This window comes from Carya illinoinensis, chromosome 8 (assembly GCF_018687715.1).
Source record: "Carya illinoinensis cultivar Pawnee chromosome 8, C.illinoinensisPawnee_v1, whole genome shotgun sequence".
Lineage (NCBI taxonomy): Eukaryota > Viridiplantae > Streptophyta > Magnoliopsida > Fagales > Juglandaceae > Carya > Carya illinoinensis.
Genome location: NC_056759.1, coordinates 9321999 through 9344773, shown reverse-complemented (window position 1 = coordinate 9344773; position 22775 = coordinate 9321999). Strand labels below are relative to the sequence as shown.

The window sequence follows — 22775 nt, the reverse complement described above, 5'->3', positions numbered from 1 at the left end:
GAAAAATAGTGAGAAAATAATGTGGATTTTAAATGTATGATAAAACAATTGATGTCCATCCATCCATCCATCCATGGGCATTGACATAAAGTATCACAAACAAAGGCATCGTTCAAGAGTACTAGAAATTTTGTCAAATGGGGAGGGTAGGGGGGACATGGGAGAGTGTAGGATTACAGGAGCGTGAAATATTATGATTCTTGGGGTGGATGCATGCACTGAAGGAGGAGAGAGAGAGAGAATTTTATGAAAGAAAACAGTTTGATGCGTGGGAACCAGCTGTATTCAAATTCATGCCCCCACCTTCCTTGCTTACATCTACTCTCCTCCCATTTTTAATTATCCCACGTCGGATTCGTTGTACTGTATTTGTACGTTTTCATTCTCCGCCATGATTTCTTCAGTACTTCCATCCTTTGTACTATCCCTTCTTTTCATCCTTTGTACTATCCCCTCTTTTCATTGCACCGATTGTTTTTCTCTAAGTTCCTTTTTTCTTCCTAGTAATTGTTGAGTAATAAATATTATATTGTTTATTGATAAAATCTTGAATATATTTATAAAATTGTAGTAAATTTTTTTATTTAAAACAGTTTTAAAAAATAAATTAAGTTGATAAACTTTTTTATAGTATCAAAATCTATTACAAGATAAATAGGCCTACACTATTATTCTGTGACAAAAATAAATAAAAAATACTGACATGAAAAAATGTATTGAGTAATAAATTTCACATTACATATAAATAAGGTCTCGAACATATTTATAAGGTTAGAACAAATTTTTATTTTTGCACTGATTTTATAAAGGTAAAAGTGCAAGTGCAACATATTTTTTAAAAAAATTAAAATTTATGATTAAAAAATTAATTTTTTATATAAATTTTATATTTATATGTACTATATAGCTGTAAATATTATTTCATTATATATATATATATAAAATATAAATAACAATGGTTTTAGAGATTTAAATACATATTACAATCAATAAATATATATATTTATGTAGATTGAAGACAACGTTACGGTGGAAGGTAAGAATAATCAAACCTGTTACGGTTAATTTTAGGGGATCCGGCTTGTCTCCGGTTGTAAAGTAACAGCACATCTCTTGTTATAATATCTAAGGCTATTGTTCCATCTTTTAAACAAAAAATAGCTTGTTAGTGTTGTGCTGGAGAGCCACATATTTTATTTATTTTTTATTTGTTAATTTTTGTCAAAATTTTATTACAAATAAATTTTAAATATCCTTATTTTTGCTATATTATTTATGTGTTGATATATAAATATATTATTTATTATAAATAGTAAAAAATAAAAAATACATTAATGTCTTCCATGCTGACACTTGCAAATATATAAATATTAAAAAATAAATAAATTTTGTCATCCACGTGGACACTTGCAATAACTTGACGCCCAACACATTACATCAAATATAATTGTTTTAACCAAAAAATAAAAATAAAATTATTTATTTAATTATTAAACACACTAATAATAATAAAAAAAACTGTTTATTTATCCATTAAATATAGTAACTAGTATAAAATATATTTATAATTTTTTTTCATATTTATATATAAACATATAAATAACACAATAATGGTCTCTTTAAATTTATTTTTATTAAAATTACAAGTACATTTTCAACATGGTTGGATTTAATTACTCCATTCAAATCTTAACAGGAGATGTCACGTTACTTTGCAACTGGAGGCAAGTCGGGTCCATTTTAGGGTATATTCGAGTCGAATATTTGATTAAAAATTATTTGCTATTTAAAAAAAAAATTATAAAAGAAAAATTCCAAGTCAAGTCAACTGGATCCGTCCCTTCTTTAATCACAAAATGCCCTTACGACCTGCTCCACCCAGTACAATTTTTTCTTTATTTTTTTATTCAAGATGAAATTATTTTAGAGAATTAATTAGTCTATTGGACATAATTTTATATATTAAAACGCATTAATAATTCTATGATTGAATTAAATATAGAAAATAATAGTTAATAAACGTACCCACAAACTCACTCATTGCGAACGTGGATCGAAAGCTCCATTTCCTTTCATCCCAAAAAAATATTTAAAGCAGTGTGAATGCATCGAAGTCGAATCAGTAAATATTATAAAATAATAATATTCATATAGTTAATTTTTTTATTTACAGTTATTTTTCGGAAAATAAAATAAAAATAAGTTTTTCATTTTGTAGGCTTGTGTGTGTTGTGAGCTTCCTAGATGGCACATCATTCACATTGCTGACTTTACAAAATTTAACTTGAAAAAATATATTTACAGTCGTGAGTATGTAAGTATCGTATAATTATTTTTAAAAAAATTAATAAATATGAGATCTAAATAAAAAAAATTAATTTTTTAATAATAGATCTTGTTCTTTTTTAAAGTAACTAAACGATAATTATACAATTTATAACTGTATATAATATTACTCAATTTATAATATTTTAAATTTTTAATTATTTTTACAGACCAAATCTATCCATGTCAGTTGTATGGAATGGTGTGTCATCTACACTAGTATGTAAATACAATTCTTTTCTTTTTTTTAAAAAAATATAATACGATATAATATTCATATTGATATAACTACTTAACAACACGTTTTACAACCACTTATGGTATAGTGTCACTTCATCAAAAAAATTATTTTATTTTTAATAAAGTTTCTGATTTTAAATAAATAAATTATAAAAATAATTGGATATCTATTGTTGTTATTCTACATATAGGAACTGCTAGAGTAACTGAGAGGTGATTCGGAGAGTTTATATCGAATAGTACAAAATGTATATTTTTTGTAATTTTTTTTTTTTGGAAGTATTTTTTAAGTCACTTTAAAAATTTTAGAAAAATCACAAACTCATAAATAAAAAAATAAAATAAAAGAGGAATCATAACTTTTATCAGGATGCATCATTTCCCTTCTACATATTATGTAATAAACCTAAATATCCAAGTAAGACATCCTCTAATGCATTTATAAATATAATTTTCTAAACACCGTAGAATATTGATAGTCTGTGTGTTTGAGACATTAAATATGTGAATAAAATATTTATCAACTCAACTTACTAAAGTTGACGATTATAATTATATATAATATATCCAACTAATTTAATTTAAACTCTTCTAAAATAAAAATAGATGAATTATAAAATATAAAAAATAATATTAGATATAATTTTAAAACATATAAATAACTTTCTCTAAAAAATTAATTTTGTTATATAATCTTTTATTTATTTATTTATTTATTTTAAAACGAGTCTAGTACAAATATTTATCGTTTCTCAAATTTAAAAGAAGGACACCCACCATGAAGGTGGTAGTATAGTTGATATGAGTGGGTATTTAAAATGGATTTTGATGTTGAGAAAAATTATGAATAATTGTAAAAAGTAGATAAAAAATTAATAATAAAGTACTAAATAATAAAAATATATAAAAAGTAATTAATAATAGTAAAAATATGTAAAAAATAATAATAAATTAATTAATAATAGTAAGAAATGCTAAGAGTATCTTAGTACCTAAACACAACCTTAATGACTTAAAATTCAAGAGTTCAAATAAGGACATAAGCTCAACTACTTATGACAATAAAACCTGATTTTTAAATCATGAAATGAGTTTTAAACTGGCTAAATATTTTAATGATAAGCTTATCCTTTAAATAATAACTATTACTCAATCAAATATTATATAAAAAGAGACTTATAATAAAAAGAAATTGCAACGCTGGCTAATTAACCTCTCATTTTAAAAAAAAAAAATCTAGATATAAGTATGATTACGTATTAATATATATATTAATTTAATGTGATCGATTAAAAAATAAATTTTATTAAAAATAATATAAATTTAAATTTTGAATATTTAAAAATTAATATTAATACGTGATTTTATTTTTATATTATGATAAAACTCAAAAAAAAATGAAAATGAATTTTATTACATACAAATAAAGTCGTATATTAATCTACGTGTTAATATTAATTATTTTTTATTTAAAATTTAAATTAATATTATTTTTAATAAAATTTATTTTTTAACTATTTATATTAAATTAATATATATATTAATATGCAGTTTTATCTACAATTAAATTTTTTTATCGAGTATACCGATACCATACGATACGACACGATGATTGAGGTTGGCGCGACGGTGACATTGAAAGTTGAAAGGCCAATACGCGTGGGTGTAGAGTGATGGAGAACCCAAAAAACAGAATCGGGCCAGCTGTAAGGCTGTGATTTGCTGATCTATTTTTTTTTTTTACCGAACTTTAAAGAACAGCATTCATGGACCGTACAATCGCACGTACTTCGTCAACGTGAGCAAGCGATCAGTCCCATCGTCCTTTCCAAGCCGAATTTTAGTAATGAAAAATTCTATGTGCAATCATTTTCGCGGACTCTTTTGTGCACTCCAGTGATATGATTGGTTGTGTATTAAAAAAAATTAATCCAGCCAATCATATCAGTAGAGTGCGCAGGGAGTGCACAAAAATGACTATATGTAACATTACTCTTTAATAATACAATTATAAAATAATTATTATTACTTTGTATATAAATGTATTCATTTAGAGAGTTTTATTACTCGCTATTTTCACGTCACATCTATTTTTTTATTCTAATTTTTATATAAAAATAATAAGTAGGATTTTTCTTTGAAATTATAATTATAAAAATAATAACTTCATTATTCATTATCCTATATATTATATTTATTTTTATTAAATATTTTTTAATTTTTTTATTAATTTATTCATTATTTATATACTACATATTTAATAAGAAAATAAATAAATAAAAATAAAAAATTTATTCGTGGGGAGTGATGTGAACTCCCATATGCTACAGGACAAATAGGTCCATAGCATTTATCCCATTATAAAGATTAGCAGAAATATTGATCTACAAGTGAATGAGTGTTAAAATATAATCTCATATTATCTGTAGATAAGGTCTTAAAAATATTTATAAGTAATGAGTAATTATCTCTTATGAATCGGTTTTAAGCGATGAATTAAATCCATAAATTTTTTCATAATAATCTTCCAATATTATAAAAATAAATAAATAAAAATGGATTGATGCCCTATGGAAGCCTTATACAATGTATCACTAATTTCTATAAGACAACGTAGGTTACTTTCTTATTTAGATGTGACTGACAAAATGATTACAAATCAAGCAAGTTTCACTTACCATTATTCAATTTAAACCCAAAAATAAAAAAAAAAAAAAAAAGCCTGAAAATAATGCATTGATTTAGGTGGCAAAGAAACGCGTAAGCTCTAAAACACTCGTATCCAACCCAAAAAAAAAACAAACCAAAAAAAAAAAAAAAAGGACATCCGAAGCAGTGACCATTCTTGGTAATTTTTTTAGTTTAAGGCATTATAATAATAAGATAAGGTATTTCCAAAATATTAATTTCTAAAATCTAGTTTTAAATAGTAAATTATAAGGCCTTTTATTTGTAATTCAGTTTCTAAAATTTGAAGAATTAGGAGGGATGGACATTAGAGGAAGCGTAGTAAAAAGAGAAGAAAATCCGATAATACTCAGATTACGGTGCATCCATTCACACAATCACGACTTATTTTATTTCATTTTCTTAATGACAATCTATTTTTTATTAATATTTGAGAAGGACTAATTTCTTTGGTGCACGTTTCATTGATAAGAAATTTTTAACAGTACACGTCTAATAATTTAAAAAAAAAATCTTTCAATCTGATTACCTAAGACAATGTTTGTACTAGGAATTTTTCTTAATGACAAATACTTGTGTGAAAACGTTGGTTAGACTTTAATCCTAAATTAATTCTTGTTCTTTGACTACAAATCCAAGAAAATACAAATACGTCCACTCAATACTTGCTCATGCATCCTATTCAGAAATGGGAAAGAGAGAGTTATATGATTGTCATGGTTATTCCAACATCGACCACTCAAAGATCTATTTCCCCTTAGCCTCTAAAGATCTATTCAAGTGGGCATGTTTGATTAATAATGATTTTGAGAGTCTTTATTATTGACTTTTATTACAACGGAAAGAAAATATGACCAATTATTTGGATTAAAATCTTTTTGGGTCCATTGATTTAAAAGGTGAGAAATACTTTAATTATAAATAGATTATACAAAAGTAATCTTATAAATTAAAGCAGTTTCATATAGCTCGTCGTATTTTAAAGTTATTTTAATTATAGAGTAGATCTAACAAATTATATAAAATTACGTCAGTTTGTTATATTACTTTTATATAATTTCTTTACGACTATAACAATCATCTTAAAAAATTATTTGAACAAGATTTTTTTTTTCTTTTGGGTTTTTAGGAAAGTCCTTTTAGTTTTTAATTTTGTTTTTAGAAAAACTTGGACAACCTGATTTTTAAAAAAATAAACACCAAACAATTTATAGATCTTTAATGGGTATTTTTTTATTTTTTATTTTTAATGTGAAGACAATCATAATAGCAAAAGTTATGTTGGTCAGGATGCTATCCCCTATTGTTTCCTACCACTCTTTTGCTTAAAAAAAAAATAAATTAAAAAAAAAAAAAAAAAAAAAAGAGAGTAGGAACTAAAATCCAATGGTCGAGATCATTACGCGGACAAAGCTCAAGGTCCAAAAGAGGTGCACATGCAATATAGTCCGTAGAGATGTACGGCCTGGCTGGCTGCATGTGTTTACATAAGGAAGGGGCTTGGAACTTTCATTTTGTACCTTGCAGCACTGTCTAACCCACTTTGATCGGCTCTTACATAGTTACATGCAAATTGACAAAGGAAATAGCCAAAGGAAACTAGGATACCATGTCCTTGAGATCCCTATGATTGATTAAGATTGTGTTCGACATGAATCGAATCGAATACCAGACGTTTACGTCTCATCTTTTCTAAACACGAGTCGAGTAATATCGTAAAATAAGATAAATGACATATATAAAATTCAAATGCTCAAGATTGGCTCTAACTCTTTATAAAAAAAGTATTTCATTGTGAAAAAGTATGAAAAATTCAACTTTTCTTAATGGATGTTACATTTTTACAAAAAAATTTATGCAAGACTTACACAGTTTAAACTTGTACCTAACATTACTTGTAAAAGAATAATAATAATTTTTTTTGCTAAAACTTTATGAAATTTCATATCATGCACCAACTAATTATTGCGGATATTAGGTTGCCTGATTCAACTGGATAAGCTGTATTAACTTCTAGTTTAGTTACTAGTTACATCTGATCTTGGCAAAATCCTTGAATCTAATACAACTATTTTTTAGGTTTTCTTAAATGTTTTCGAATATTTCATTCTCAAACATCATTAAAATATAAAATACTTTTTTATTTTTAACATTTTCATCTAACAATTACAAATTTATCAAACTAACAATGCAAAACGCAAAAAATAATACTATTTTTTCAAATCTCAAAACAAAAATAATATTAAAAAATAATATTAAAATATTTTTTAAACTTTATAATATTTTTATTCAACCTTTTCTCTTTCATTTATCAAAATCTAATAAACATTCTAACCCAAATAATTTCATTACTACTCATAGATATATTAAGATATTTTAAGTATCCAAATAGACTCTTAATTTCCTCCCATGTTTGATCTATGCATATCTTTTGAAAGATATACATGTAACAGCCCGCTAGAAATTCAATTGTGAAATTTCTATTAACTTTAGGAACCTCGTGAAAACCTCATAAGTTTTCACGAATCCATTAATCGTATAGGTTTTTGTCTAACTACATAGTTAGTGTTATTATTTACTATGGTATCATAAGTATATTTTTGATTATTGGAGATAGTTAGAAGTGTCAAAATGTATTATGGTTTGTGCCATTAGACTCGGAGGATTATTTAAAGTCTTATGGCGCAATAACATTTTTTTCATATTTTCGGACAAAACGTTTGTTCAAAACTGTAGATATTATTAGATAAAAAGAAATATCTTGAGGTAATTTTGTGAATATTATTGGGTAAAAATATTTTGAGTTGATAGATATTATTAGATAAAAATATCTTAAGTTGATTTTTTTTAGATATTATTGGATAGAATATTATAAGATAATCTTTTATAGATATTTTGGGTAGGAGAAAACTACACTCAACTCTCAACTCCAGCCTCATCTCTTCCATATCTCATCCATAATTATCTCCAGCCACCTCTCCCCACGAAATTATCTTCATTTACACTTTCCATTGAAAAAATATAAAACATTCTCTCTCGGACAGCTTTTAGGAGGTATTTTGCACGCCAATTTCGAAACTGTTGTAAGTGTTTTATCATAAAGTCTCCTTCATATAAGTTGTTCCTTTTTGAGTCTAGTTTACATGGATATATTATTTACCCCATTTGAAGATCATTTGGTCAGTCAAATATTGTATAAACTATAGAAAGGTTATTCTGGGAGATAAACTGGAGAATATGTTATAGTTTGGAGTTTTTGACCAAGCTAATGGATAGATATTGGTCCGAAATTTTTATGGAGTATTGTTAACATGTATATATGACTATTGGTTGAGGATTTTTGCATGATTAAAGGTTTTGATGAAAGATTTTCTTAGATTTAGAAACTTAGAAACTGGAAGAGGAAAAACAGTTTCTGTTTTGAGAAAGTTTAACTCTTTGGTGGTCTAAACCTATTCTAATGACTTTGATAATTTTATTGGAAGATCCTAAACATCTTATATACATGTTATATTATTATTTTGAATATAATTGATGTTAGTTTCAAAGATATGAAATTTTATGCAAAGAGATATTCAGATAAGCCAAAGTGTGGATATTCTTGGCTAAATTTATGTTTTGGTTAATTTCTAACCATGTGATCTTGAATTAGAAGCTTATATATGTTTTAGGACATCTTTTTAAACCATGTAATGGTTTGGTTTGAAGATCATATATTTATAAGTCATAGATCAAGAGATTTATCAAAACTAGTTGAGGAAAAAGTTTCTATTTTTGGACTAAGTGTAAAACCAAAAACTCCAAATGTTATTTTGTGATTTTGGTGACTTTAGTTTGATGATTTAAAGCATAGTTGATATTTAAGTTTATGACAAAATTTACATGAGGAATGTAAATTTTAGTAACTTTTGGAATTAGTATGCAAAATTCTTAAGTTATGGGTAAAACGGTCATTTTCCCACATGTAGAAAGTAAAATGAAAATTTTACTATTTAAGTTAGTATTTTCCATATTGCAAATTATTAGTGATTTAGTTCTAACTTGTAGAATCACTAATTACAGTTCCTCGTTATCGCACTTGAAGTTTTATAAGAAACTCGGAGATCGAGGTAAGTTAGCTTTTAACTTACTAACAGTCTACTGTGTATGTGTGCTAAGTAAAAGAATTACAGTGTATGCATGTATGTTATCATATATGTCATGCCATGCCAAGTTATCATGTAATTGTCTATTATACAGAATTTATTCTGTCATCAATTTTTATCTGTTACACAATATATTCTGTCATGTATTACTATACATTATAAATATGTCATGCTAAATATGTTGTCTGTTATATGTTATGCCATGTTACGAAATGTTACTATCTCAAGTTGGTTATGTATTTCAAATTATGTTCAAGTCACATTATGTTACGTCAGGGCTTCAGTCCTTTCATATTCCAGTCACGTTTCATCTTGAGTATATTCAGTTTATGTAAAATACATGGGGCCACAACAACTGTGGAATATGTATTTAACTGCATAGTGATGTATAGAATACATGGGGCCACAACAACTGTGGAGTATGTATTTAACTACAATTGTGATGCGTAAAATACATGGGGCCACAACAACTGTGGAGTATGTATTTTTCATGTTAAGTCAAGTTTGTGTAGAATACATGGGGCCACAACAACTGTGGAGTATGTATTTTTAATGTTAAGTCAAGTTTGTGTAGAATACATGGGGCCACAACAACTGTGGAGTATGTATTTTTCATGTTAATTCAAGTTTCAGAGCAAGTTCATGCTAAGTCAAGTTTCAGATCAAATTCATGTCAAGTCAAGTTTAGTTCATGATTCAATTTAAGCTATGTCAATTATGCTATGTTGTACGCTAAATTATACTTTAATTACTTATGAATTTGATTATGCATTTATGCTTTTACTGTCATACATGCATCATTAGTCTGTATGGAAGTTTTTTGTTAACTTACTGAGATTTGTAATCAAATCTCACTGTGGTAGTCCCAACTACCATTCCCCCCGAATGGTAGATCTTGTTACAGGACCTGAAGGAAGATCAGGAGCTGACCAACTAGATACAGTCGACTGAACGACGATGCGTCGTTAAGGTTAATATAGTAGTTAAATTACTACTTGTACGATGGAGTTGCATCTCCAGTACTTTTAGATCATAACTATTTTGGAATAGTTCTGTGATCTTAGTTATTCAATGTATCTTTATATATAAAGTATGTTTTAAGTATTTGGGATATTTTAATTTGGTGCATAGTATTGCTAAAGAAAAAAAATTATCCGCTGCGAATATTGCATAATGTTAGATGCATGTTAGGATTATTGCATCTTATATGTCATGAACGGGGGCAGGTAACCTTGTGTTGCATGTCTCGATGCTTCAAATGTCCGTCCAATCCCAAACGGAATTTGGGGGCGTCACAATACACACATTTATATTAAAAATAAATTCACATTCCTAGGGGTTTATTTTCGTATTAGCCTATTAGGAAGGTTTTTTTCCCTCATATTTCTTCTAATACTTGATAAGTTGCATTTGTGTCCAATCTCTTTAGGGTCCATACCTAGTATCATGACATGAATCCTTTGTACTGTTTCCATGATGCTAAGAAATGATATTTGAATACAAGGAAGATCATGAATCCTCCACAATGTGGGCATCTTTTCCACCCACTTCAATCTGGCTCTTAATTGAAGTCCCTACAGTCTTTCTATATATGAGTAGTCATGTTCACTGTGGATTGAGTTACGAATGATTTATCAATGATATTTATGTTATGTTTTGCTCCTTTTAGTCCCACACCGGTGGGAAATAACAAAGGGGCAGAATTTTGAAGTTATAAATAAGAGGCTTAGCCTTTTAGTTTAAGTGCACCAGTTGAAAGCTTATCTAGTAACTTTTGACTTTAGTTAAATTTCTCTATTAACCTTTTGTAAAAAGGAAAGAGGTGTAAAGTTAAAGTTTTACTAGTGGGGTAGCTTTGTAGGTGTGGTGAGGAGAAAAATTATGTGATTGTAACAATTTTTCACATAGTGAATTTTCTTCTCTGGGTCTGGTGGTTTTTCTCCTGTTTTGGAGTTTCCAAGTGAATTTCTTGTGTTGTTATTATTTCTCTATTTTTCTTGTTATTCCTGCAAAGGGTAGATCCTAGGGGGGGTGAATTTGGAGGTCTAAATTTCCAACAATTGGTATCAGAGCCACTAGGTTTTTTTTTTGTGGGGTGGAGCTTTGGTGTGGTAGTGTAGATACGTATAGTCTAAGGAGGTTCTGTCTAGGAGATTGGAAATTTTAAGTGTGTCCATTGTGACCCTCCAATTTTTCCTGGGAACTGACTTAGTGAGGTACTATTCATTTCTACAGTAAATTCATTAAAGCAATGTCAGGAAGTAGGCCTTCAAATCTTGTAAAATTGGAGGTGGAGAAATTTGATGGGAGAATCAATTTTGGCTTGTGGCAAGTACAAGTCAAGGATGTCTTGATTCAATCAGGATTACACAAGGCATTGAAGGGCAGACCAACACCTGAAGTCAGCACTGGTACTAGTGTGACTGGTGAAAGGAGCAGATCTAAAATAAGCGACGAAGATTGGGAGGATCTGGATTTGAGAACAGCAAGTGCGATACGTCTGTGCCTGGCCAAAAATGTTCTTGCAAATGTGCATGGAATATCTACGGCAAAGGAACTCTGGGAAAAACTTGAAGAGTTGTATCAGACGAAGGGCGTCTCAAATCGTGTGTACCTGAAGGAGCAGTTTCATACACTGCGGATGAGTGAAGGTACAACTATTTCAGATCATTTAAGCGTTCTCAATGGCATTGTCGCTGAGCTAGAAGCTATTGGAGTTAAAATTGATGATGAGGATCAAGCCTTGAGACTCATCTGGTCTCTTCCACCTTCCTATGAGCACATGAAACCTATTTTGATACATGGGAAGGAGAAAATAATTTTTTCAGAAGTTACCAGTAAAATCTTTTCTGAAGAGAGAAGACTAAGTAGTGGAAGTAATGTTCCACTTGAGAACTTAGCGATGGTAGCAGCTGGAAATGGGAAGATGAAGAACTCCATGAAGAAGAAAGTAGTCTGCTGGGGGTGTGGACAATCTGGGCACGTCAAGAAAAATTGTCCAAGAGCTGGAGCAGGTTCGGCAAGTGGCTCCAAATCAGTAAATGGAGATACTGATATTGATGCTAATATTGTGTCTCTCTCCATGGAAGATTTTGCTCTTTAAAAAGAGACATATACATCCTCATGGCATGCCGCTAATTCCCAAAGTTGCCATGATAGAGGATGTGTTAATATTAGCGGGTCCACAAGTTTGCACATAGGCATTGGTTTGGCATTGATGCAGGGTGTGTGGTGGAAATTCATGTCGATGGCTGATGAACTTCCAGGAGAGCCAAACGTGGAAGTTACACCATAATTTTCAGCAAGGTTGTTTTCGACATGGGCTGAAGTGAAATGCTTGGAATTGGTTTATTCTAAGGTGGGTATGCTTTTATGGTAAAGCATGATAGCGGAAGCTATGAAGATCTTCATTGAGGTGGAGTTTGGCTGTGGGACTAGTCAAAATCGCAAGGTGGAGATTGTTATGTTTTGCTCATTTTAGTCCCACACCGGTGGGAAATAACAAAGGGGCAGAATTTTGAAGTTATAAATAAGAGGCTTAGCCTCTTAGTTTAAGTGCACCAGTTGAAAGCTTATATAGTAACTTTTGACTTTAGTTAAATTCCTCTATTAACCTTTTGTAAAAAGGAAAGAGGTGTAAAGTTAAAGTTTTACTAGTGGGGTAGCTTTGTAGGTGTGGTGAGGAGAAAAATTGTGTGATTGTAACAATTTTTCACATAGTGAATTTTCTTCTATGGGTCTGGTGGTTTTTCTCCTGTTTTGGAGTTTCCATGTAAATTTCTTGTGTTGTTATTATTTCTCTATTTTTCTTGTTATTCCTGCAAAGGGTAGATCCTAGGGGGGGTGAATTTGGAGGTCCAAATTTCCAACAATTTAGATGGATGGGTCATTGGATTTTGTGAGAAGATTCTGCCTCCAACTCTAAAATCAAAAGTAACTGAAGTAGATGTTCTATGCCTCAAGCCCTCTTACTATTTATGATTAAATTGATGAAAATATATATTTTTTATTATTTAATTTATATCTTAATTCTCTCTCATGTATGAGTTAGACTCTCATTTAATAAATAAAATATTAATTAAATTAAATAGAATATAAATAGTCAGACTCGAATTCATGACATTTATTTTGATAGACTGATACTATATAAAATCAAAACTTATATAAAAAAAATTGGGTGCCCTATCTAAGTTTCGAATTCATAATCATTGATGGCAAATAATTCATAATCGCATCTCAACTATGCTGTGAAAAGACACATTGCATTTACACCGCCTTTGGAGGAACGTAACACTCGCTAATTATGGGGCATAAGAGCATTAGTAGTGATCTCAACAAACTTTAGCTAAAATTTAATTAGAAATTTTACTTTTATAAATTTTAGCTAACCATTTTTTATAACTCCAAATAATAGGTTGAACAAATCTTTCATTATTCTATTAAAATATTAATTTTTAACTTTTTATTATGTTAATTCTAATTGTAATTTGAATATAATTGTATTAAATATTATGGTTTCATAACAGTTTAATATTGTATTCACATCCAAAAGTGGAAAAAAAAAAGTAGACAGTTCAAAGTGGCGAGGATGGAAAAGAAGTAGAGTAGCATTTGTGTTTGTTTCCCATTATTTCTTTGTGTGGGAAAGAAGCAACGGCAGAAACATAATATTTTAATTGAAAAATAATATTTAGCTAATCCTTTTAGCTCAACATATTTGGCCAGCCATATAGTTTTTGATTAAAATTACTGTTCATTTGTTTATATTACACTTTATCTTACATTTTAGCTATTATTTAACTAAAATTTAATTTTGTTTACCCACTACTAATGCTATAAAGCTATAAATTGGAGAACGAGACTCGGTATTCAGAAAAAGAATGCGTATCCCTGGTCCAGTTTTAACTAAAAGCCTGATCAAATAGGCATAACAACGTTAAACTTTTCTATAACTCGTAATAAATTAGTCAAACAACTTTTGAAGGTCGATGGCAGTTGTTTCAATTTAGCTGAGGTTTGAAACTCCAACTCCCTCGTGATTCCTATAGTTCTCCGTATGGTTACATATGAGATGAATTTTTTTTAAAAAAAAATTAAAATTAAAAAAAAATATTATTATAAGATAATTTTTTAATATTAATTTTATTTAAAAATTTAAAAAAATTAAATTATTTATTATATTTTATATAAAATTTTATAAAAATTATAATAATATAATGAGATGAAATGGTTTGATTAACCAAACTGAGTGATTGGTCGACAATGAGTTATTTGAAGTCGGTTGACAACGACTGTGGAGGAATATCACACATTTCAAAACATTGAAAAATAAGTTGCTTGCATCCAGACGACAAGAAAAAATCAAACTAGTTTCTCTTTTTCTTTTTTCCATTTTTTTAAAGATTTCTATAACACGGCGTTGAAGTCGTATAATTATCAATTATTGAATATAAAATTTTAATAATATTTAATTAAATTAAAAAATGCTAAATATTACAATCTCATCCATAAGATGACATTAGCCATTAATCTTTGAGATTTTATTTAAGAGAAATAAATATTAATTCAAAAGTGATTAAAAAGATACCGCATTTTATATCATGGGGTAAAAAATGGATGAGAGGGTATCATTTTCCTTTTAAAAAAATAAATTAATCTGCCTAGAATTAGCAAAAGCAAAGTATTGGGCAAACAAACAATAATGTCACATTAAAAGCATCGTAACACTTTGTTTCCATAAGCATTTTGATAAAATGGCTCGAGTATGCATGCATATTTGTGTGTTAATGGTCGGCATGGTGTCATGCAAAGAGACTTGAAAAAAATAATTGAGATTTTGTTTCGTGGGGTGAAGCCAATTTGTCATTTAGGAATATTCTAGGACCAAAACAGATAGGATGTGAAAAAGGCTGGATGATGCATTATAACTCATTTTATAATCAACTAATGTCGAAATGTCGCCTTATAAAAAATACTACATTTTAGATTTGGTTTTCAAATTTCATAGAATGTCGTCCATTAACAACAGAACGTAAAAAGTATTGTATGTGTATCATTACTCTTCACTAAAATACTTTTAAAAAAAAATAAGAGAAAAAACTCAATGGAATGGAAGCAAATAGTTAAGAAATCATCATATTTATTAGTATAGTAATGGAAGCAATACTTGAGAAGAAAAAAATATTTGTTCTTTGTAAAAGCAATTATTTAAAAAAAAAAAAACCAAACCTATGTGGTGTGTGAAAGACAAATCCTGGGAAGAGCAAGAAAAAGAATAATTGCTTATAATTTATCTACGTAAATGTCTCGCCCAACTTCTATAGGGATACCTAGTAGTTAATAATGCTTCTTATGTAATTGATGAATACTTAGAAACCAAACCTTTGAAGCCCAAAATCAAAAGAGAAGCTGCTGTTCCCCACCAAGAACAGTGCAAAAACAATCAAAGCGGTTGGGAGTACCCACATCCATGGCTGCGTTCTTCTCTTGTTGCGGTTGCGAAGAGGCAGAGGAATTGATTTTGCCTTGCTGTGCTTACTAAACTGTGAAGGTTTTTTAGACCTCTTTGTTTCAGATTCCTTGAGATTTTCGGTTGGAGTTTCTGAGCTTGGAGCAGCTTCTTTTTTATTATCACCATCAGTAGCCTCTACTGCCCCTGCAGCTGCCTTCTTTCTTTCCTTCTTCCTTGCTCTCTTTTCCCTTTCCTGCATATAGACCACATCACATACCCATTCAACACATAAAGGCAAAGAAAGGCAAATGTACGTATAGCTGCGTAATGCCAGTTGAAGCCATGGAATGAGGAGCATCAGTAGAATTTACCTTCTCTTTCTCTTCAGCTTCCCTCTGTACTCTGAACATGGCCTTGGCTTGCGCCTTTTCTGCTTTTCGCTTTTTCCTCTCCAGAGCCTCCTTGGCCTTGGCCTTCTCCTCCAACAAATGTTGCTCCCTCAACTTGGCTGCTTCCTCTTCCCTTCTCAATTGCTCCATTTTTCTAGCCAACTCCTCTTCCTCCTTCGTTTGCTTTGGCTCTTCTTCTCTTGCCTCTTCAATCTCCTCTCTGCCAGAAACAGTTGCTAAGCCATTCCCCAAAGGTGCAGGTTTCACAGGCACTTTAGATTTAGTAGTTTGTTTCTTTTGCTCCACATATACCGTGAGGGGTTTTCCCTTCACCTTTTCAGTTTCCAGTTGTACAATTTGTTTTCCTTGTTCAGCAGCTGACTGTGGGGGCAAAGCATTGTGCACTCTTTCATAAACAATATTGGGAATTAAAGGTGGCTCCTCATCAGGACCAAGTGATCGGCCATCCAGCGTCCTCAGTCTCCTCAATGTACTCCTAGTGTTGCACCTGATGTATTCTTTCCGGAACTCATCGTTTTTGTTCCACAGTTCCATAACTTTCTCAACCTAAATAGCATATCTGTAAGTCCAAAAGTAAAGTTGTTTTACTAGAGAAGAGCAACAAAAGGACTGCACGATCCCACCTGGTTAACACAAAGTCTTTGAAGTTCCTCCCTCTTCACTTTTGATGCTAAATCAGCAGCTGCATTAATGTCATCCCTGTACTTCCGAAAGTGTTTGTTCTGCAGATTTAAGGAATAAGAATTTGGTCAATCCCTCTGTTCTGTTTCCAAAATTTACCTCCATATGTGAAACTTTTTGTCAACCTATAACATATGAGCACCCCTACAAGTCAACATGGGCTAAGGTTTTTATTGTGCTTTCTTGTGCCCCTTTTTTTAAAATGAGAATAGCTGAAAAATAGTAAGCAGATACTGACATTGACAACTAAATCAGGCTAGTGGAGTTGGCACATGATGGGAGAAACATTCATCTTTAAAACTGCAAGAACCAAACAAGACTCCACATCTCTTCAGACAAATTAACAGCTACAATGAAACAATGGAACATTATCTAAATGAAAAAACAACTTCAAACCTCACCTTTTTACTTAGGCGATCAAATAAGAATAACTTTAAAGTCTAAATAACTTTTCCCATCTATTCTTCCAGTCAAAAGGCCTTGTCTGCAAACTTTGCAGTCACCAACAAATAGATTCATTTCAAATTTCTCCTCCATCAATCTAATTAAGTATTGACAACACTTGACAAAGTAAACTGTCCAGCCACAGTTTTCTACTTCGAGCCATCTTGCTTATGCAGCTATCACACAATGTGTGTGTCAGAAAGAGAGAGCAAGAAAGAGATCATAATTGTAGCAAGCAATCAGACTTAACATGCATCTCCTGGATATACCAATCCACCGTAATTAACAAAAGCAGATGATATTTTTTCTAGTTAAGCCAGTATTTAATTGTTAACAATGCAGTAATTTTTGTAAGTGTGGCAGTAAAAGCTTCAAAAAATTTATAAAACATAAGATGTTTTTGCAACTAAACTCCTTGGAGGTTCTTTTGTTGATTTTGATGTGGCATGGATTCTTCCATGCATTGGCAAGACTATCTATTCTTTTGGTTTCAGATCTTTATACCCAAATTACATTTATTATATATGTGGAGAAAATCCAATTGACACCTAAAGGGAAATTCATATGGGCATATTATACATGTTATTTGACATCAAATAGAAGGATCATGCGAATACAAAACATATACCTTCTCATAATATTGTTTCTTCAAGCTCTGTAAATGTGCATATGCTTCTTGGCGAATGGCATCTGCAGCTACAAAGTGAGCTTGTAATTCCTTCAACTTTTCACTTTCACCATTGTATTTCTTTTTTGCAGTTTTAGTGACAGCTTCAGCTTTCAGAACATTGTCTCTAAGTATATCCAGTTCCTTCCTCAAAAGCTGTAAATACTAGAAAGTCAGATAAGCCTTTGAACCCCAATATAAAAAGAAGACTTATCTCATTGATAGTTTATCACAGAACTATCTTATAACTTTAAATATATAAGCTGTTGAAAATTAGCTGTAGATATTTGAAACTTGCATAGCTCATGTCACCTGATAGACACATAAAATTAAGAGATAATGAGAACAACCAGAAAAAAAGTACCTTCAAGCGTGCTTCCGTTTTCTCTTTCTGATCTAAAGCCTCCTGAACATCATCCTGCTGACCAATATTTGAAGAGAGCTCTGCACGATGTTGTTTCAATTGATTGATTTCACGAATAAACTGCTTTTCTTCTGTCAGAGGCAAGGTCTCATGTTGCATTGCATGTTCCATATTGCGTATCTTTTTACAAGTCATAAATTGAAAAATATGAGCATATTTGCTTTAAAAAAAAAAAAAAAACCTTAATTAGAGCAAATCAATTTGCCCATTCAGCAATCAGTGGAAACACACAAGTTAGTGCATACCCTGCCGTCAATGCCCTTAACGAATATTACATTCTTCAGTCTGTTAATCACAGATTGAGCAGAATCCATCTCCTTGCGTTTAGACTTAAGCAAGTCTCTTGCAGCTTCCTCTTCCAACAGCGTAGCTTCAAGATTATCACCATACTCCTTCAAAGTGACCTAATAGCAGGGGCATCACAACAATCTTGTAATAAAAAACAAAAAACAGATCCTCAAATATTGTAAAGTAATCAACAATATTCCTTACTCTTTTCATTTGGATTTCAGCTTGAATAGCATCCCGATTTCGAGTCTTCTCATCAACTTGTAGCTGAGCATGTGTGGTCTGTTCTCTTAAATTTTCGTCATCATATCTTGGAAGCCGGATCAAATAATAGAATGGCCTTTTCACCACCTCAGTATTCTGCCCTTCAAAAGCATCAGTGGATCCTTCTGGAGAAGGTGTTGAGGTTACATCGCAGTTAATCCCAGAAACTACCTCGGCTCCTTGATATGATGGTTTGCTCCCGCTATCTGTACCAGTAAATTTATCACCTCCATCTACATCTAGATCACAATTTAGTGCACTTTCAATCAAATTAGCAGATCCAATGGGAACCTTGGACTTGGATTTGATATCATCATCATCATCATCACAGGGCATATCCCTGCTACTTAGTGTGAGAGTGCTTTCAACTTCAGTCTCTGATTTCATGGACAAGTCATTTTCAACAAAACCATTTACATGGCATTGCACGTCTGTAGCAACAACAGGATGAGGCTGGCCATCAGCACAATCGACGGCCAACTTTGAAACTTCAGGTCCTTTCTTTGGGGCATCAGCTGGAAAGTCAGTTACCTTTTCTTTGGAATCAATGGCAACAGACCCAGTCTCAGTTTCTAATTTTGCATCATCAGCAGCATGGCAACTTGAAATGTTATAATCGGGCCCATTCTCGGCCCCCTTATTGGTATCCTCTTTTACTACAGTATCATTGTTGGGAACAGTGGGGGAACTTTCAAGAAGTTTATTCCCAGACATGCTAGGGGAAAGAAAGGAGTCCACATTTTGAGAAGAACCATTTTGTTCAGGTGTATTTTGAATGGCACCAACCAAGTCATTATTGACAGAGATCTCATAAATACCATTTTGATCATCAGCAGGTATGCAAACTCCATTTTCAACAGAGACTACTTCTGTGTTTGAACTCTGCTGCACGTCCACCTCAAGTTTCCCTGAGTCTGCTTCCACAGGAATCTCATTAGCAGCAGGCCCATGCTCAATATTCTCTTTTGCTGCAGTATCATTATTGGAAGAAGTAGGGAAACTTTCACCACTTTCAAGTACACTCCCGCACACTACAGGGGACTGCAAGCAGTCCACGTTTCGAAAAGAGCCATTTTGTTCAGGTGTATTTTTTATGGTACCAACTAAGTCATTATGGACAGAGATTTCTGAAATGATAGCTTGATCGTGATTGGTAGGCAAGCAATTTCCATTTTGATTGGGGACAACTTTCGTTTTTGAACTCTGCTCCAAGCCTGCCTCATGCTTCCCTGAGTCCGCTTCCACAGAAACCTTGTTAGCACAAACAAATGGAGGGGAGGGCAAGCTTTCAGCATCTTGAGAAGACCCATTTTGTTCAGCTGTACTCTGAATGGTCCCAGCCAATTCATTATTGACAGAGTTCTCTGAAATGATATCTTGATCAGGATCAGTAGGCAACCAATCTCCATTTTCATTGGAGTCAACATCCGTATTTGAGTTCTGCTCCAAGTCCACCTCACGTTCCCCTGAGTCCAATTCCACAGTAATCTCATTAGCAACTCCATTCCCACAACCAAATGGAGTAGAGGAGAAGCTTTCGGCATTTTCAGAAGACCCATTTTGTTCAGCTGTAATTTGATTGGCACCAAGAGATTTTAAATAATTATCTTGAGTAAGATTGATAGCCGAACCATCCCCATTTTCAACAGCGACAGGACCAGTATTACTCACTTCTGTTTCTAACTCTCTCTCAGCAACAGGAGAAGGAGAAGGAGCAGAATGTGCCATGTCTACCACAAGGTTCTCTTGTGCAGCATCTTCAAGAGGAGCCTCGTTGGTGTCTAATTCTGTTGCCACCTCCTGTACAAAATCATTTTGAACATCCATGCTAATTATATCCCCAGATTCGTGGTTTTCCTTGCCTTCTGTTGACAAATCAGGCTTCGTATCCTCCTCTTCTCCAGCAATCTCTACCATCTCGGACTCAGCGGTTGAGTCTAAATTACTATCCTGTGCCCTGCCATCATGGACCTGCATGGACGACTTACATAATTCAGACCCAGCAGCATCCGGAACCACAGGATGGGATCTATTAATCTGTCGCGCGTCCTCAGAGGACTCCTCAACCTTGATTTGCTCTTCAACCTCGAGCCGCTGGGGCTGTGGATGTGCCTTTGGCTCAAATTCCCCAACAGCTTTCGACCCATTCTCCTCCTCAGCACCATTGCTCCCTCTCACTTGCCCCACCTTAATTTCACGTTCGGAACCCTCTAAACCACCACCACCACCATTATTCTCGTTACAATCCCCATTCTCAACAACCACAACTTCGGCAACCCCATTGAGATCCAACGGCTCAACGTGATCGTTGGAAACAGAGTTGCTTCCGCCGACGAAAACGTAAGAGACGTCGACATCTTCCCTATCCGCATTGCTCCCACTGATAATCACAACCCCGTTGTTCTCTCTGCGCAGATCCTGGAAACTACCCTTTTCCTCAACGTCACCTTTTGGAACGTCACCAACACCAGACACGTCCACATCCGAGGTCATTGTTACAAACTAACCCCAGACCCCGCGATAGCGATCACACCACAACAACGCTATTGATGTTTTCTATCTCACATAGAATAAATAAAAATGGCAGCTAATTTGAGTCTTTTCTTTTTCTTTTTCTTTTTTTTTTCTTTTTTTTTTTTTATAATTTTAACGACCAAGAAAAAACAAAAACGAGTATAATTCGAGAATCTTATGGAACAGATAATCAAAACTTACATGGAACGAAGCTTGGAGATTCGAGATCCAACAGTTGCAGAAACAAACAGATCGAGAGCAAGATCAGTGAACCGGGAAGGCCAATGCGGAACAGTTGGAGCGAGGTTCTTAGGACTCCATGGATGAGACGAGAGAAATAATGGCGTTAAGAGACAGACAGATACAGATACACAGAGAGAGGGAGAGGGCGAGTTTCCTTCTTTCTCTGATCCTGGTGGCTCTGCTGTGTTGATTTGAACTCAAATTCATCCCATGAGTTTTCCTTTTGTATTCTTTTAATTTATATTTCTTTCCCTGTTTTTCCGTGTGGATTAAGATTTTGTCACTTCCTCATCAATTTTATTTTCCTATTATAATAATTTTATAAAATCTTGGATAAATAAAAACTAATTATATTTTCTCATTATTTCCATAAATAGTTTCACAATATTTAATTTTTTTTCTTAATTATTCATATTATTTTAATAAAAAAATTCAAACTTATAATAGAATTGCATAATAAAAACATCTCAAAGGTCAAATAATTTCGGATTACCAATCCCCACCGACATTGCCAATCCCATTTTGAGTCCTGAAAAAAATAAAAGACCTTAAGATCTTTGATAGAGATAGCCACAACACCCGCTCGAGAAGAAGTTAAAGGGATACCTATAAAACTTAAGAGAACATGATTTTTCTTGTTTTTGTTTGCTCCCCAAATCCAGGAATAGAATTCCACGAGATTCTCATGACTGATGATGTCACCATCTCGTCTACAAAACAAGATTTGTATTCGTGTTTTTAAGGATTTAAAATTCACCATAAATTCTCCGTAAAATTATCATTCGTTACGTTTATTTTCGTAAATAATGAGAAGGATTGAGATAAAAATTAAAAATTATATAAAATATTATTAAAATATATTTTTTAATATTATAATTATTTAAAATTTTAAAAAAATTAAATTATTTATTTTATTTTATTTAAAAAGTTAAAAAAATTAAATTAGATGAAATGAAATATATTATGAAAACAAACTAGACATAATAAACTC

The 22775-nt window shown here is 31.8% G+C and overlaps 1 protein-coding gene across 2 annotated transcripts; it reads right to left on the bottom strand.

Annotated features, from left to right (window-relative positions):
- Positions 1-15658: 15658 nt before the first annotated feature.
- LOC122318851 (calponin homology domain-containing protein DDB_G0272472-like) lies at positions 15659-22019 on the bottom strand. Of its 2 annotated transcripts, none has more exons than XM_043136544.1 (8): positions 21743-22019; positions 18968-21583; positions 18721-18879; positions 18416-18595; positions 18013-18207; positions 16883-16981; positions 16221-16805; positions 15659-16102 (listed from the first exon to the last, which is right to left on the bottom strand). In XM_043136544.1, the coding sequence occupies exons 2-8, from the start codon at positions 21518-21520 to the stop codon at positions 15767-15769; spliced, it is 4107 nt and encodes a 1368-aa protein (XP_042992478.1). In that variant the 5' UTR covers positions 21521-21583; positions 21743-22019; the 3' UTR covers positions 15659-15766. The 2 variants fall into 2 exon arrangements, with proteins under 2 accessions (XP_042992478.1, XP_042992479.1); XM_043136545.1 differs by having other exon boundaries at positions 18968-20998; positions 21743-22018.
- Positions 22020-22775: the final 756 nt, after the last annotated feature.